Source organism: Stenella coeruleoalba, assembly GCF_951394435.1.
Source record: "Stenella coeruleoalba genome assembly, chromosome: 2".
Taxonomy (NCBI): Eukaryota; Metazoa; Chordata; class Mammalia; order Artiodactyla; family Delphinidae; genus Stenella; species Stenella coeruleoalba.
This window is the reverse complement of record NC_137147.1, coordinates 40,373,414-40,389,409: the sequence shown is the minus strand read 5'-3', so window position 1 is coordinate 40,389,409 and position 15,996 is coordinate 40,373,414. Positions and strand designations below refer to the sequence as shown.

Genomic DNA, 15,996 nt, shown 5'->3' with positions numbered 1-15,996 from the left:
CAAACACCATTCTAGATATTGTTGTGAAGGTATTTTTTAATGTGATTAACATTTAAATCAGTAGACTTTTCAGCAAAGCAGATTACTCTGGCTATGGCTTTATCCAATCAGCTGAAGGCCTTAGGAGCAATGACAGGTTTCCCAAAGAAGTTTTGGCCTCAAGACTGTAACATCGAAACCCTGCCTGAGTTTCTAGCCAGCCAGGTCTCCCTGCAGATTTCAGACCCAAATTGCAAAATCAACCCTTACCTAAATTTCCAGCCTGCCAACTTGTCCTACAGATTTCAGAAGTGCAACCTGAATAATCATGAAAACCAGTTCCTTAAAATAAATCAAGATGATAGATGAGAGACAGAAAAGGGAGGAAGGGAGGAAGGAAGAGGGGGAGGGAGGAAAAAGGATGGTGCTATTGGTTCTGTTTCTCTGAAAACCTAACATAATGACCTTGGAAAATTGGAGTGATGTGGACACAAGCCAAGGAATATCAGTAGCCACCAGAAGCTGAAATATGCAAGGAATGGATTCTCCCATAGCCTCAGGAGAAAGCATGGTCTTGCCTCGATTGTGGCCCAGTAAAACCGATTTTGGACTTCCAACTGTAAGAGAATAAATTCCTGTTGTTTCAAATCCACCAAGTTTGTGGTAATTTGCTACAGCAGCCATAGAAAACTATTATGACCTATAATAAATTTCTCACAAGGTCTGAGTTCACAATCCTGAAACTACATGTATCCTAGGGTTGAACAGAAAATAAATAAGTTGTAGATAATAAAAGCCAGATTTCTCACTGCCAGAGAAAGGAGTTATACAAATAAGCAAAAGGGTAATACTAAAATGAGCCTCATGTTGCTGAAGTTATCCGTATAAGCTCATGTTTGTTTTGTTTTGTTCTGAGCATTTAGTCAGTTAGATAGACACATGTATGTACAGATAGATTAGTAAACATTCATCTGTTTCCTAGCTCTGTCTACTGAGAGATCCTGGCTTTGTCCACTGAGTAGTGATACCCCAGTAATTATTGTGTGCTCCTTTGAGGATAAATCAGAGTCTTGACTGATTTTGGAATATTCCTCTCATCTACTGAGAATACCTTTCATAATTGTAGAGAAAAAATTATTCTAAACATATTAAAATAGCTTTTTTCTTAAACATGATAAGATATGCAGTGTTAGTTGTTAACTAAATGAGAGAGGGTTCTGGAACTGGACCTCATATTTCTGAAATCTTGTTGAGTAGAAGTAGAGACAAATTGCTGTTCTGAAGATTACAGCAGATTTCATCTATCTTTAGGAGAATACCGCTCTTTAAAAAATTACCTTTAGGGCTTCCCTGGTGGCGCAGTGGTTGAGAGTCCGCCTGCTGTTGCAGGGGACACGGGTTCGCGCCCCGGTCCGGGAAGATCCCACATGCCACGGAGCGGCTGGGCCCGTGAGCCATGGCCGCTGAGCCTGTGCATCCGGAGCCTGTGCTCCGCAACGGGAGAGGCCACAACAGTGAGAGGCCCGCGTACCGCAAAAAAAAAAAAAAAAAAAAAAATTACCTTTAGAAGGCTATTTGATCATACAAAGTTATTTTTGTGATCTGTATTAGAAACACTGCACTTGCCTTCACCAGTTGGAGGACCTGTGACATTCAAACACAACCAAATAACTGATTCCTTCCTCTTCTTACCTTATACCTAGATGGTATTCAATCAAATGTACTTAAGGTATACTTTTCCAATTTTAGGTGTTAGGAGTATCAAACAACAAGACAATGTTATTATCACCTGGAACTTAACACTGCATAATGCCTCCTAATTGGTTTAACTCTAATTTCTCCCAACTCTAACTGTATTGTCTGTTTAATCTTTCTTAGCCATTTCTTTTTTCTTGCAACTCTGGCATTTAAGATTAAGTTCCTTATTGGCCTCAGAAATCAAGTCAAAACACTTGAAGATCCTCTACAAATCAGTACCATATCTATTAAACTCAATTTCCTACTACGTATTATTCTCCACTCCAATTAGGCCTATTCTTGAATTTCTTCCACATACATTAAATTTGTGATTGCATTTTTCTTCTGCTCATCATATTGTCTCCGTTACGTAGAAAGTGCTCCCTGCCTCCTTTACCAATTCAGTTCAACTCTATAAATTCAACAAGCATTTAATGAAATCCTACTAAACACTAGCCAGTGAAGTTAAGCAATAAAAAATGTAAACTAGAAAAGGCATCAACCTTATACGCAAGACTTTTATCATCTACATACTTTTAAAGTCCTAATTCAAGTCCTACCTCTTCAATGAATCCTTCCTAGGCTTTCCAGTCCATGATGGACTTTCTTTTCTAATTCTTAAAGCACTCAATCTCTTCTCTAGCAGAAACCAAGTTATAAGCTGTAGAATCTGATTATCAACTATTTTATTCGCATGTGCTTTTGTTTCCTAAGTTTTGTCTCCTCAACTAAATTATAAGTTCCTTGGGTATAAGACTGTATCTTTTGGCTCTTTTATATGCCCTCAAAATGTCACACACACTATAGATACTTTAAAAGCACTTATTTTATTTTACTTCTTTTATTGATACATGATAAATCTAACCATACTGGTTTGCTAGACATTTCTCTAAGGTAAAAATAAACCATGGAATCAGTGGGTTTTCCAAGGCTAAAACCAGTTTTGAACCTCTTACTAAATAATAAGCCAGTTACAACATTTTTATCCTTTCTCATATATAGTAAATGTCTTTATTACATCAAAACTACCAATTAATTAAACCATAGGAACAATAAAATTAATAGTTGGTATAAAAAGAAAAATTCCAGGTTTTTAACTGAAATTTTCATCTTTCAACCAGCTGTTGAAGGTTTTTTAAAACACAATCCAAAGTTTCCTTAAATTCTTTCTATCATTAGTTACATTGACTTCTAAAAAGTTTGGGAAGGTTTACTTTAATACAATTGTGATATGTTATGGATACCCTGAAGAAGCAAGATTGATTCTCACCCAAAATTTGGTTTGAATATTGAGACTGATGACACCACACATTCCAATAGGGTATGAAAAAGTTATTACTCATATAATAACATTTTCTGGGGAGAGCAGACCAGGCCTCACAAGCTGGTCTGAAAATGGCTTGATAGAGCAGAGAAGGGAGACTGGCTTTGGGTTTTTATGGTGGTTAGGGGTGAGCCATGGCAAAAGTTCCTATACATGGTTTGAACTTCCCACTGATGCCAAAGAAGGAAACACCTGTGCTTTCTTACCAGCTTGACCAGATGTGGGGCAGAAGGGGAAGAAAACAGGGTGAGGCTCAAAATCTTTCAGCAGTCACACATCAAGATATGGATCAGACTCTTTATTTCTTGATAACTCAATACAACTAATTTTAAAAAGCACAAATACAAAGATATTGAGCAATTATGTTTATATAATTTCATCAAATTTTAATTATCTTCATTTAAGCTATATAATTGACAAGCAAATACTACATATAAAACATAAAGGTGAATTTTTTGTTGAAGACAGGAAACAAAATTTTAAATGTTCTTCAAAAAAGTTTAAGCAAAAATATTAATGGTATCACAATTAATGCAACCAACCAATTTTCAGAAATTACTCTAGCCTTTCACATTTAATTTCCTTCTACTAAAGCTATTAGAATAAATGATAATATTTTAATTTTTGTTGTATTAGAAGAAAATAACACAATTTATTCACTATCAATAACATAAATTCTTTGAGATCATTATTAAAGTACCACTCTTTTACTGCAGCAGTGAAGCATAGGTTCTGTATGAATATAACTTGCAAAATCAAAACCAAAATAAATAATGATAGTTAATGCTGCAAATAAAAACAAAAGTAGATGACACAGTCTTAATTTCCTTCAATATTTAAATAAATATAATCAAATAATGTTACTATGGTAACCATTTCTTTAATCAACAAAAGAAAGTGGTCTTCATAGTTTAAGTAATAATGTAAATTTCTGCCCTAGATGATTACAGAGTAGTAAAATAATTCAATAAATTAGTAACTAGTTCAAAATAAAGTAAATTGTGTGGTATTTTGTGAGGAGGATGAAAACTCTTTTTCAGAAGAAGGTGTTGAGTTTTGATCCTGTTCAAATGGAAACGCAAAACTAAAATCATCTCTTCCAGCTCCCAATGTATGAGTTGAAGAGTCCAATGGAAAAGAAAAAGTAAAGGTATCTTCTCCTTCTGGTTTCCCAAATAAGTTTCCTGAGGAAGATAAATATTACAATATCATGCTATTCATGTTACATAATATGATTAATTTGGTTATAATCTACCAAATTACAGTATACTGCACACAATAAATAGGGTAACATTGAATCACATACTTAACTGTTTTTCTCTTATGTGTAAAGCATTGTCCTTTGTACTGTGGAAGGTTAAACAGGTCCAAACTTAAACCCCACTTACATGCAATTTGAATTCAAGTATATAAAGAACTAGTATATAAGGTAGAAAGAGGAGTAATAAATGTCAAAAGGAGAGAATAACACAGAGGAACAGAAATAGGTGTACATAGGAAATATAAGGGTAACAGAAGTCAATTCAGCTTATCAGAACCATTGAGAAATAACAAAGAGTTATTAAAATGGAATTAATAAAGATGAGCTTGTAAAGACTGCTGAACTTCCAGCTATAGGATCTGGACTTTATTTGATAGATAAGATGAACTCATTAAAAGTTTAAAAGCAGAAGGGCTTCCCTGGCGGCGCAGTGGTTGAGAGTCCACCTGCCGATGCAGGGGACACGGGTTCGTGCCCTGGTCCGGGAAGATCCCACATGCCGTGGAGCGGCTGGGCCCGTGAGCCATGGCCGCTGAGCCTGCGCGTCCAGAGCCTGTGCTCCGCACGGAAGAGGCCAACAGTGAAAGGCCCGCGTACCGCAAAAAAAAAAAAAAAAGTTTACAAGCAGAGATCTGACAAGATTTGAACTGCTTTATAAGGATTACTCAGGAGAGAATGTGTAGAAAGCCTGGAACAGGAAAATGTTTAGAAATGGGGCTAACAGGAAAGAGGTGATGAAAGCTTGGCATTACCTACAATCATAGAAAAGGGAATGGAGAAAGAAATGCTAGATTTGAGACATACTGTATAAGTCAAATTTATTCAACTATTACTTATTGCATAACTACAACATACTGTTTATGGCATTGTTCAAGGAAATTGACAGAACAGTGAAAAGGATTTCACAGTTTTAAAAGGAATTTTTGAAATCAACTTTACATAAAGAATTACTTGGTTAATGATCCCCAGAATTGCCTTTAAGGAAAAATATTGTTTTTCATTCATTATATTATTTAAGACTACAATTATAAAAATATATTTTCAACATCTTAATTAGAATTTTTAATTACTATTAAACAATTTCAAATGTATGGTAATCCAAAGACTTACTTGAAATAAGTCTTTTAAAGCATCTATATTTTTTCCACAGAGAACCAATTCAATTAATATGTTAAGCAAAACAATTTACTTTGTGCCACTTTGAAATTTCATATATTTTCAAATATCTCAGTTATTTTACCCTAAATAAAGCTGAGCCAACCAGCAATAGGGTGGGTGGGTAGATGGATGGCTGGAGGGATGGACAGATCAGGATGGACTGATCCTTGGGTTCTTCCTCTCTCCCTTTCTCACTTCAGTACATATCCATAAGACTTAAACAAAGGAAAACAGCTATAACATAGCTATAGATCCAGAAAGAACTAAAAATCTTGAATCTCCCTTTGAAAAATGAATTTGACATTATTTTAATTTCAGAACAAAAGAAGTTCATATGAAGTCTTCATAAAACTCCTGTGATCACCTTAAATAAAATAATAGATTACTGTACAAGATTACTGTGTAGTCTAGGTGCTGTGGAGAATTCAAAGGTAAACAAAACAAGAGTCCCTGTCCTCAAAGAACCTATGATTAGAAAAGATTTTATATATATTCATAAATAATGACAGTATAATAATGGTATAGATACAAAAAAGTATTTTAAAAAAGACATTCAGGAAAGTGAAAGAGCTTTTTTTTTCAAAATAGAAAATAAATTTTATTTCTATGATAACGATGACTAAAAATTCAGAAAAATATCTTAAAAATTTATAATTTGTGATAGTATGTGCAGAAGTCATATACCTAGAAATAACCTAATTAAATATGGCTACTTTACTTTTACCATGTTTTAAAAATGACTAATGGAAAGTCAATTCCAATTGCTGTCTGTCTGTTGTTGATCTGGGAAGTTTTCATAGACTCAGTTACTTAGTCTTCAGATAATATCCTCTTTACTTTCTGTTAGGCAACCAGAGCCCCAAGTTGTACAGCCTGGGGAATAGTCTTCATCTAGGCCCTTTTAGGGAGAGACCTTTTTGGAATGGAATGTCAAAGGGGAAAAATAAAAGGTTCTGTGGAAGAGAACTTGGTCTTGAAAAGATGGTTAGAAAGTGATAGAAGTTGAGGATTTCAGGAAGAAAAAGTGGGTAAGAAAGTGTGGGCAGATTTGGGATGCAGTGAGTTCTTCAGTATGGCTAAAGCACAGATTATTTTTATAGGAGAAAAGGTTTAGGAGCTAGGTGAGAAAACTGGGAGCATAATTTGCTACTCCAGGGGAGCCACTAAAGGTATTTATTTAACCAGGGCAATGAGATGGCCAACATTATGCATAAGGAGAGTAACTGGGGTATGATCTATAAGTAAGCTAAAAGGATGAAAAGACCAATCACAATGTTACTGCAATAGCCCAGGTGAATGGTAATAAGACTTTGAAATATAATGATTTCCATATAATGAAAATAGAAAAGAAAATAAATATTTCAGAGAGAGAACTGATAAAACTTAATGACTAGCTGAATGTAGTCACAGGCACAGAAAGAAGTTAAAATTAACCCTGATGTTCTGAGTCTTGGCAACTAGAATAATGGAGAGACCATTAGGTATATCAGAAAGAGAACAAGTTTGATTTCAGATATACTGAGTTTTTAATGTCAACAGATGCCTTAGATATAAAGAGATATCAATTATACAATTATAAATAAGGTCCTACCAGACGACTTCACTGGTGAATTTTACCAAACATTTAAAGAAGAATTAATTGTCAATCTTTCTCAAGCTCTTCAAAGAAATCAAAGAGGGAACATTTCCAAACTCATTTTATGAGGCCAGCATTACCTTCGTACCAAAGCCAGAAAAGGACACCACCAGAAAAAAAACTACAGACCAATATCTCTGATGAATATAGATGCAAAAATTCTCACTAAAATACTTGCAAACTGAATTAAGCAGCATGTTAAAAGGATCATTCATCATGCTCAAGTGGGATTTATACCTGGGATGCAAGGATGGTTTGATGTATGCAAATCAATCAACATGATACATCACATTAATAGAATGAAAGAAAAAATCATATGATCATCTCAATAGTTGCAGAGACAGCATTTGACAAATTCAACTCATTCATGATAAAACTCTTAAAAAATTACGTATAGAAGAAACTCACCTCAACATAATAAGCATAATAAAGGCTATATGCGATAAGCCCATAGCTAACATGATACACAATAATAAAAGACTGAAAGCTTTTCCTCTAAGATCAGGAGCAAGACAAGAGTGTCCACTCCCATTCAACATAGTATTGAGAGTCCATGTCAGAGCATTCAGGCAAGAAAAAGAAATAAATAGCCTCAAAACTGGAAAGTATGAGGTAAAATTATTTCTATTTGCAGATGGCATGATTTTATATATAGAAAATCCTAAAGACTCCACCAAAAACTTGTTACATCTAAACAACAAATTCACTAAAGTTGCAAGATACATAATAAACATCCAAAAATCAGCAGCATTTCTGTACGCTAAAAAGGAATAAAGGAAATGATCCCATTTACACCAAAACAATTAAATACTTAGGAATAAACTTAACCAGAGAGGTAAAAGACCTCTACTCAGAAAACTACAAGACACTGGTGAAAAAAACTGAAGACAGAAATAAATGGAAAGGTATCCCATGTTCACAGAAAAAAATTGAAGACAGAAATAAATGGAAAGGTATCCCATGTTTACAGATTGGAAGAATTAATATTGCTAAAATGCCAATACTACCAAAAGCCATCTATAGATTCAGGATGATCTCTATCAAGATTCTAATGACATTTTTTACAGAAGTAGAAAAAAATCCAAAAATTTATATGGAACCACAAAAGAAAAGCCAAAGCAATCCTGAGAAAGAACAAGGAGGGAGGCATCACACTCCTGATTTCAAGCTATAGTAATCAAAACAGAATGGTACTGATATAAAAACAGACAAATAGATCAATGGACCAGAACTGAGAGCCCAGAAATAAACCCAAGCACACACAATTAACTGATATTTGACAGGGGAGCCAAGAATACTCAATGGAGAAAAGATAGTCTCTTCAATAAATGGTGCTGGGAAAATAGGATATTCATATGTAAAAGAACGAAACTAGACCCACTACCTTACATCACTCACAAAAATTAACTCAAAACAGAGTAAAGACTTAAATGTAAGACCTGACACCATGAAACTCCTAGAAGAAACTATAGGAAAAAAGATCCTTGATATGAGAGTCTTGGCAACAATATTGGATATGACACCTAAAGCACAAGCAACAGAATGAAAAATAAATGGGATTGCATCAAACTAAGAAGCTTCTGCACAACAAAAGAAGCAATCAACAATGTGAAAAGACAACTTACAAAATGGGAAAATATATTTGTAAACCATATATCCAATAAAGGGTTAACATCCAAAATATATAAAGAACTTATACAACACAACAGCAAACAAACAAGTAATTCAATTAAAAAATGGGCAGGGCTTCCCTGGTGGCACAGTGGTTGAGAGTCCGCCTGCCGATGCAGGGGACACGGGTTCGTGCCCCGGTCCGGGAAGATCCCACATGCCACGGAGCGGCTGGGCCTGTGAGCCATGGCCGCTGAGCCTGTGTGTCTGGAGCCTGTTGCTCCGCAACGGGAGAGGCCACAACAGTGAGAGGCTCGAGTACCGCAAAAAAAAAAAAAAAAAAAAAAAAAAGGGCAAACAATCTGAATGGGCATTTTTCCAAAGAAGATATACAAATGGCCAACAGGTACATGAAAAGATGCTCAATGTCACTAGTCACTAGGAAAATGCAAATTAAAAACACAATGAGGGACTTCCCTGGTGGTCCAGTGGTTAAGAATCCGCCTGTCAATGCAGGGGACATGGGTTCGATCCCTTGTCCAGGAAGATCTCACATGCTGTGGGGCAACTAAGCCTGTTCACCACAACTACCGAAGCCCGTGCACTCTAGAGCCCACGCACCACAACTACTGAGCCCATGGGCCACAACTACTGAAGCCCGCGCACCTAGAGCCCATGTTCCACAACAAGAAAAGCCACTGCAATGAGAAGCCCGCACACCGCAACAAATAGCCCCCGCTTGCCACAACTAGAGAAAGCCTGTGTGCTTTCTCTGCGGTCTTTCTTCAACGAAGACCTAGTGCAGCCAAAAAGAAAAAAACAACAACAGAAACACAATGAGATATCTTCTCATACCTGTTAGAATGACCATCATCAAAAAGACAAGAAATAAAAAATGTTGGAGAGGATGTACAGAAAAAGGAACTCTTGGGCTTCCCTGGTGGCACAGTGGTTGCGAGTCTGCCTGCAGGTGTGGGGGACACGGGTTCAAGCCCTGGTCTGGGAAGGTCCCACATGTTGCGGAGCAACTATGCCCATGAGTCACAACTACTGAGCCTGCGCATCTGGAGCTTGTGCTCTGCAACAAGAGAGGCCGCGACAGTGAGAGGCCCACGCACTGCGATAAAGAGTGGCCCCCACTTGCCGCAACTAGAGAAAGCCCTCGCACAGAAACGAAGACCCAACACAGCCAAAAATAAATAAATAAATAAATAAAATTTAAAAAAAGAAAAAGAAAAAGGAACTCTTGTGCACTATTGGTGGGATTATAGACTGCTAAAGCCACTATGGAAAACAGTATGGAAGTTCCTCAAAAAATTAAAAATAGAACCACTATATGATCCAGCAATTCCACTTCTGGGAATATATCCAAAAGAAATGAAACACTAACTTGAAAAGATATCTGCGCCCCTATGTTCACAGCAGCATTATTTATAATAACCAAGATATGGAAATAACCTGTGTGTGAAATGATGGATGAATGGATAAAGAAGTTGTGAGATATCTAAATATGTATACATGCATATACAAATATTATTCAGCCATAAAAAAGGAGAAAATCCTGTCATTTACAACCACATGGATGGACCTTGAGGGCATTATGCTAAGTGAAATAAGTCAGACCTGTATGATCTCACTTATAAGTAGAAACTAAAAAATTAGAAAAGAAAGAAACCAAACTCCCAGAAAAAGAGATCAGATTTGTGGTTACCAGAGGTGAGGGTATGGAGAGGGGAAATTGGGAGAAGGTGGTCAAAAGGTACAAACTTCCAGTTATAAGATAAACAAGTACTAGGGATGTAATGTAAAACATGATGCCATAGTTAACATTACTGTGTTATACATATGAAAATTGTTAAGGGATTAAATCCTAAAAGTTCTCATAACAAAGAAGAAAAAAATTTTTTAATTGTATCTATATTTGATGATAGATGCTAACTAAACTTACTGCAGGAATCATTTCACAATGTAAGTACTTCAAACCATTATGTAACACACCTTAAATTTATACAGTGGTGTATGACAATTTTATCTCAGTAAAACGTGGGGGGAGACTAAGAAAAGTAAGGTCCAGGAGTTTAAGAGAGTTAGGAGAAGTCAGGGAGGGAAGATATGTATTATAATATTTGAAAATGCTGAAGTGAATGAGTGTCAAATGAGAGTGTCAAAGGGGAGAATGTAAATAGATTTAATATTTTAGATAGTGCATTTAAAGAATGTCTACAATTGCTGGATTCATTCTGGTCTTCTGGCATTTAATAACCATTTATGACAATTCCAAAATTTATGTCTCACCCCAATGAATTCCAGGTTCATATATAAAATTTCCTACTTACTTTCACTCAGATATCTAATATAGGCTTTTCAGTGATAACACTTCTAAAATTAAACTCCTGTCAATCTCAAATCAACTTCTACAGCCTTCTATATTTCAACAGATGTTAATTCCATTCTTAAAATTATTCAGGTCAAAATCTTGGCATCATCCTTCTTTCTCTTAATCCTTACATCCAGTCCATAAGCAGATCCTTACAACTCTACCTTCAGAAAACTTAATAACCAAAATCTGATCTTTCTCACCACTTCCACTGACATCATCCGCACTATTATCAGTTCTCACCTGTACTATTTCAATAGCTCCCTGATCAATCTCCCTGATCTCCCCCACGTTTCCATATGGTCTGTTCTCCGTATAGGAGCCAAACAATTCTTTTAAAACCTGTCAGATCATTTCAGTCCTTGCTGAAAACTCTCCAATAGCTTCCCATCTCAAACAGAGAAAAAAACACCCCAAAGTCCTTAAATGGTCTAAGTGTCCCCTATAGTTTGCTCTCCCTCCAACTTCTCTGATTTAATTTCTTACCAGTTTTTCCTTCCTTATTTTATTCCAATCATATCAATTAAGCTGCTGTTCAATGAACACGCTGAGCACACTCCCATCTCAAGGCCTTTGAACCCTCTGCCTAGAACAGTTATCCCAGTAGCTTGTACCTGCACCTCCTTCAGGTCTCTGCTCAAATGCTGCCTTTTAGTGATGCCTTCTCTGATTCCCTTGGAACACAGCAACTATCTTCCCAATCCAAATACTCCCTATTTCCCTTACTCTGCTTTAGTTTTCTTCATAATATTTAACCCCACAAGTGAGTAGAGTTAACATCAGGCCTGTGCTGATCCAGGCCCACCTGGAAGAATGACCTTGGAGTCTGACTCCTCACAGCACTGTTTTCTTAGAAAATAAGAATTAAGGTAAATGTATAATGATGTATTTGACTAGTCTACTGGGTGGGACTACACCTGAATTAGAGGACCTGTGACTCGGTATATAGTCCTTCCTAGCTTTCAGGTGGGAAACCAAGCCTGCAGCTTTTGTGTGACAAGGTGATTTACCTGCATCATGCCTTTTGTCCTAGCAGCTTTACATATCCCATGTAGACGAGGTAGCAAAAGAAAGCTTATTATTTGGGTTGCTGGTGGGCCTCTCAATAAGATAAAGACGCTGTACATGCTGTTATCTCCTATCCTGTATCTTTCTATAAAGTTAAGTAAATCTAAGACTAGAAATTGTGACAGTGAGTCTGACTGCCAATTCAAATCCATATCAACTGTTTTTTAGTGCATTACCTTACATATAATCATTGTCTATTTTCAGTTTATCCCACTAGAACATAAACCCTATGAGAATTTTGCATTCTTGTCCACTATTCTATCACCAGAGCCAGAAGTGGTACCTGATATAAAATATACTATATATAAATACCTTTATTTTTATATGTTGAATAAATGAACTAATCAACGGATAAATGAAGAAAGAAGGTCCAATAAAAAGTAAGCCCCAGTGAGACAAGACAAAATCCAAAAACTCCAGAAGGGACATGGGAATAGTCAACAATATCAAATGCTGCAAAGTGACCGAATATGATAATAAAAATAAAATACTCATAATGTTTGATAATTAGTAAGTCATTAGTAATATTGGAAAAAGCAAGTTTTGGTAGAGTAGTGAGAGAAGAAGCTAAATTGCTAAAAAATAATAATAATAATTAGTGAATGGTGCAGAAGTAACGGATATTTTTAAAGAATAAACTGAGTGCCTAAGAAAATCAGAGACAAACTAAACACAAATGGTGAAAGTTAACATGGTTTTATATATAGCAAACTTCAAATCACTTACCAATTTCTTGTTGTGATGAGAGAAGATTTAAATTTCCTGCAGAATAATGTTCATGAAACTGAAAAAAAATTTCCATTAAATATTACTCATGAAATCAGTAGAACAGTAGGTATAGCATTTATATTAGACTCTAAAGCCTAGTTTGTCTAATAAGCATAATTAGAGTAGACAAAATTGCAACATTCTTTATAGCGCATTATTGTAATTAAAAAGAGATCTATCTTCAAAACTATCATTGACTTATATTAAAATAAGGTTTATTGATTTGACTCTGGCAATAGATAAAATATTAATAGGCTATATATATATATATTATACCAAGGATACTTCCTACTTTGGAATATTAATATAACCTAAAATTCTAATTAACTTTGTTTTATTCTGAAGGCCTTTTACAAATCAGGTTGTTGTTACTGCTTTCCTGACTATAAAAATAATACAAAGTATTACAGCTTCATGTCAGTTCAAATAAAGTTTTGCTGCCAAAAGAGTCCATTTTCTCTGTAAAACAGTGTTTTCAAAAAATGGGATCATGAAACATAGTTTTCTGTCCTCTTTTTTTTCCTCTTAACATTGCATTATGAGCATTTTTCCACATAACTATTCTTCCAAAACCTTATTTTATGGCATTTTATTATTCCTCTAATATGGACATACAATATAGTTTCAATCATGCTTTTGTTTAAAACATTTAGGTTGTTTCTATTTTTTTCTAATATAAATCACACTTGAATATATACTATTATGCACAGATTTATACTTCTTTGACAATTAATAAGGAAAGCTGATTTTCCCAGAGATTTTATAAGGCACTTGAATTTCTTTTTCGGTGAATTATCTATTCACCAAATAGACTCTGTCCATAACTCTATTGAGGCAGTAATTTTCTTGCTGGTACATATAAGCTCTTTATACAATAAAGACCTTAACTGTTTGTGATATTATTGCAAATATTTTATAACACATTATCATTTTGCCTTTAAATTTTTTTAACATATAAAATTTTGTATGTAACCAAACCAAAACCCTCTTTATTTTCTTTTGGCTCTTCTTCCACTGTTTTCATGCTTAGAGAATACTTCCTTCTCTTAAGATCTGGTAAATATTCATGTATATTTCTTCTGAAATATTTTATGGTTAACATTTTAAAATGTAATACATCTATAGTATCTATTGGTGTACAGTGTAAGACAAATGCCTAATTTATCCCCACTAATTTGTGGTCCTATCTATATTGCATTCTAAATTCTTTTGTTTCAAGACATTTCCCATGCCATTGATCAATCAATCAATCCTTGTACCTTTACCACACTATTTTGATTGCTCTAGGCTTATAGGATATTTTAATATGTAAAAGTGAAGTTCCCCCTTATCAGTCTTCTATTTCATACTATTCTCTTATTATTAAAATCAGTAGGAGCCATAATAATATCCTCTCTTTCATTCCTAATACAGGTAAATCTTATCTTTTTATTTGTCAATCTAGTAAGTTTATAAATTTTGTCAATTTTTTTCAACCAACCAACTCTGGCTTTGCTAATTTTCTCTATTGTTTGTTTTCTATTTCATTGACTTCTTATTCTTCGTAGTTTTTCATTCTACTTACTTTGGGTTTACTTTCTTCTTTTTTTAGCTTTTCAAGGTGGAACTTTAGGTCACCGATTACAGACCTTTCTTCTTTTCTATTAATTTAATTATTTAAATGGTTAATTAAATTATTTAAAGTTATTTTGCTCTCGTTTTGGCAGCAACCTACAGTTTCTGATATGCTGAATTTTCATAACCATTCATTTCAAAATCTTTTCTAATTTCTTCTTTGATCCATGGCCTAAATATTTAGGACTTTCCTAATATCTTATTGATTTCTAATTTAATTCCATTATGATCAGATAACATACTCCGTATAATTTCTATCCTTTTAAATTTATTAGGAACCATTTAATGGCCCAGAATATGGTCTATCTTGGTGAAAGTACCATCAGTGCTTGAAAAGAATAAATATGCTGCAGTTGTTAGATGTGGTATTCTATAAATGTCTGTTAGGTCAAGGGGGTCGATGGGGTTGTTCAGATTTTATATGAGATCTTTCTTGATTGTGTTGCCTAATTCTATCAATTGCTGATAAAGGAGTATTAAAAACTTCCAACTAAGTTTGTGTTTTTGTCTATTTCTCCCTTTAATCCTGTCAATTTTTGTTTCTACATACACATGTAGTTGAAAAGACCAACTACCTACCTGAAAATTTTTTCACACTGAGAATATATGAAGTTTGTTTAGAATTACAAAGCCAAATTAATTTTTAAACTGCCTTTAACTGCAATTTAAATCATTGCTATCCTGAGATTCTGTTTTATGAACTGATGTCAATTTGAGCCACCTGAGGTTGAAAACATAAAGATAATGGGGGAACGTTGTTATGCTATCAATACTCAGAATCTTTTAAAAACTGCCTCTGCAAGTGGTATTGGGAAAGTTGGAGAACTACATGTAAATCAACGAAGTTAGAACACACCTTCATGCCATACACAAAAATAAACTCAAAATGGCTTAAAGACTTAAATATAAAACAAAACACCATAAAACTCCTAGAAGAGAACATAGGCAAAACATTCTCTGACATAAATCATACCAATGTTTTCTTAGGTCAGTCTCCCAATGTAATAGAAATAAAAGCAAAAATAAACAAATAGAACCTAATCAAACTTACAAGCTTTTGCACAGCAAAAGAAACCTTAAACAAAACGAAAAGACAACCTACAGACTGGGAGAAAATATTTGCAAATGATGTGACCAACAGGGCTTAATTTCCAAAACATACAAACAGCTCATACAACTCAACAACAACAACAAAACAAACAAGCCAATCAAAAAATGGGCAGAAGAATTAAACAGACATTTCTCCAAAGAAGACATACAGATGGCCAATAGGCACACGAAAAGATGCTTAATATCGCTAATCATTAGAGAAATGCAAATCAAAAGTACAATGAGATACCACCTCACACCAGTCAGAGTGGCCATAATTTAAAAGTTGACAAATTACAAATGCTGGAGAGGCTGTGGAGAAAAGGGAACCCTCCTACACTGTTGGTGGGAATGTAAATTGGTGCAGCCACAAT

At 34.9% G+C, this 15,996-nt stretch overlaps 1 protein-coding gene across 2 annotated transcripts in view; it reads right to left on the bottom strand.

The window, feature by feature from the left end:
- Positions 1-3,120: 3,120 nt before the first annotated feature.
- LOC307182551 (protein SIX6OS1) overlaps positions 3,121-15,996 on the bottom strand; it is a 54,801-nt gene continuing 41,925 nt past the window's right edge. For both annotated transcript variants that reach the window (XM_079913899.1, XM_079913900.1), the window contains exons 17-18: positions 12,878-12,935; positions 3,121-4,224 (exon numbers count right to left, since the gene is read on the bottom strand). In XM_079913899.1, the coding sequence (XP_079770025.1) occupies positions 4,025-4,224; positions 12,878-12,935 (258 nt within the window). In that variant the 3' untranslated portion in view covers positions 3,121-4,024. The remainder of the gene's footprint in view (positions 4,225-12,877; positions 12,936-15,996) is intronic.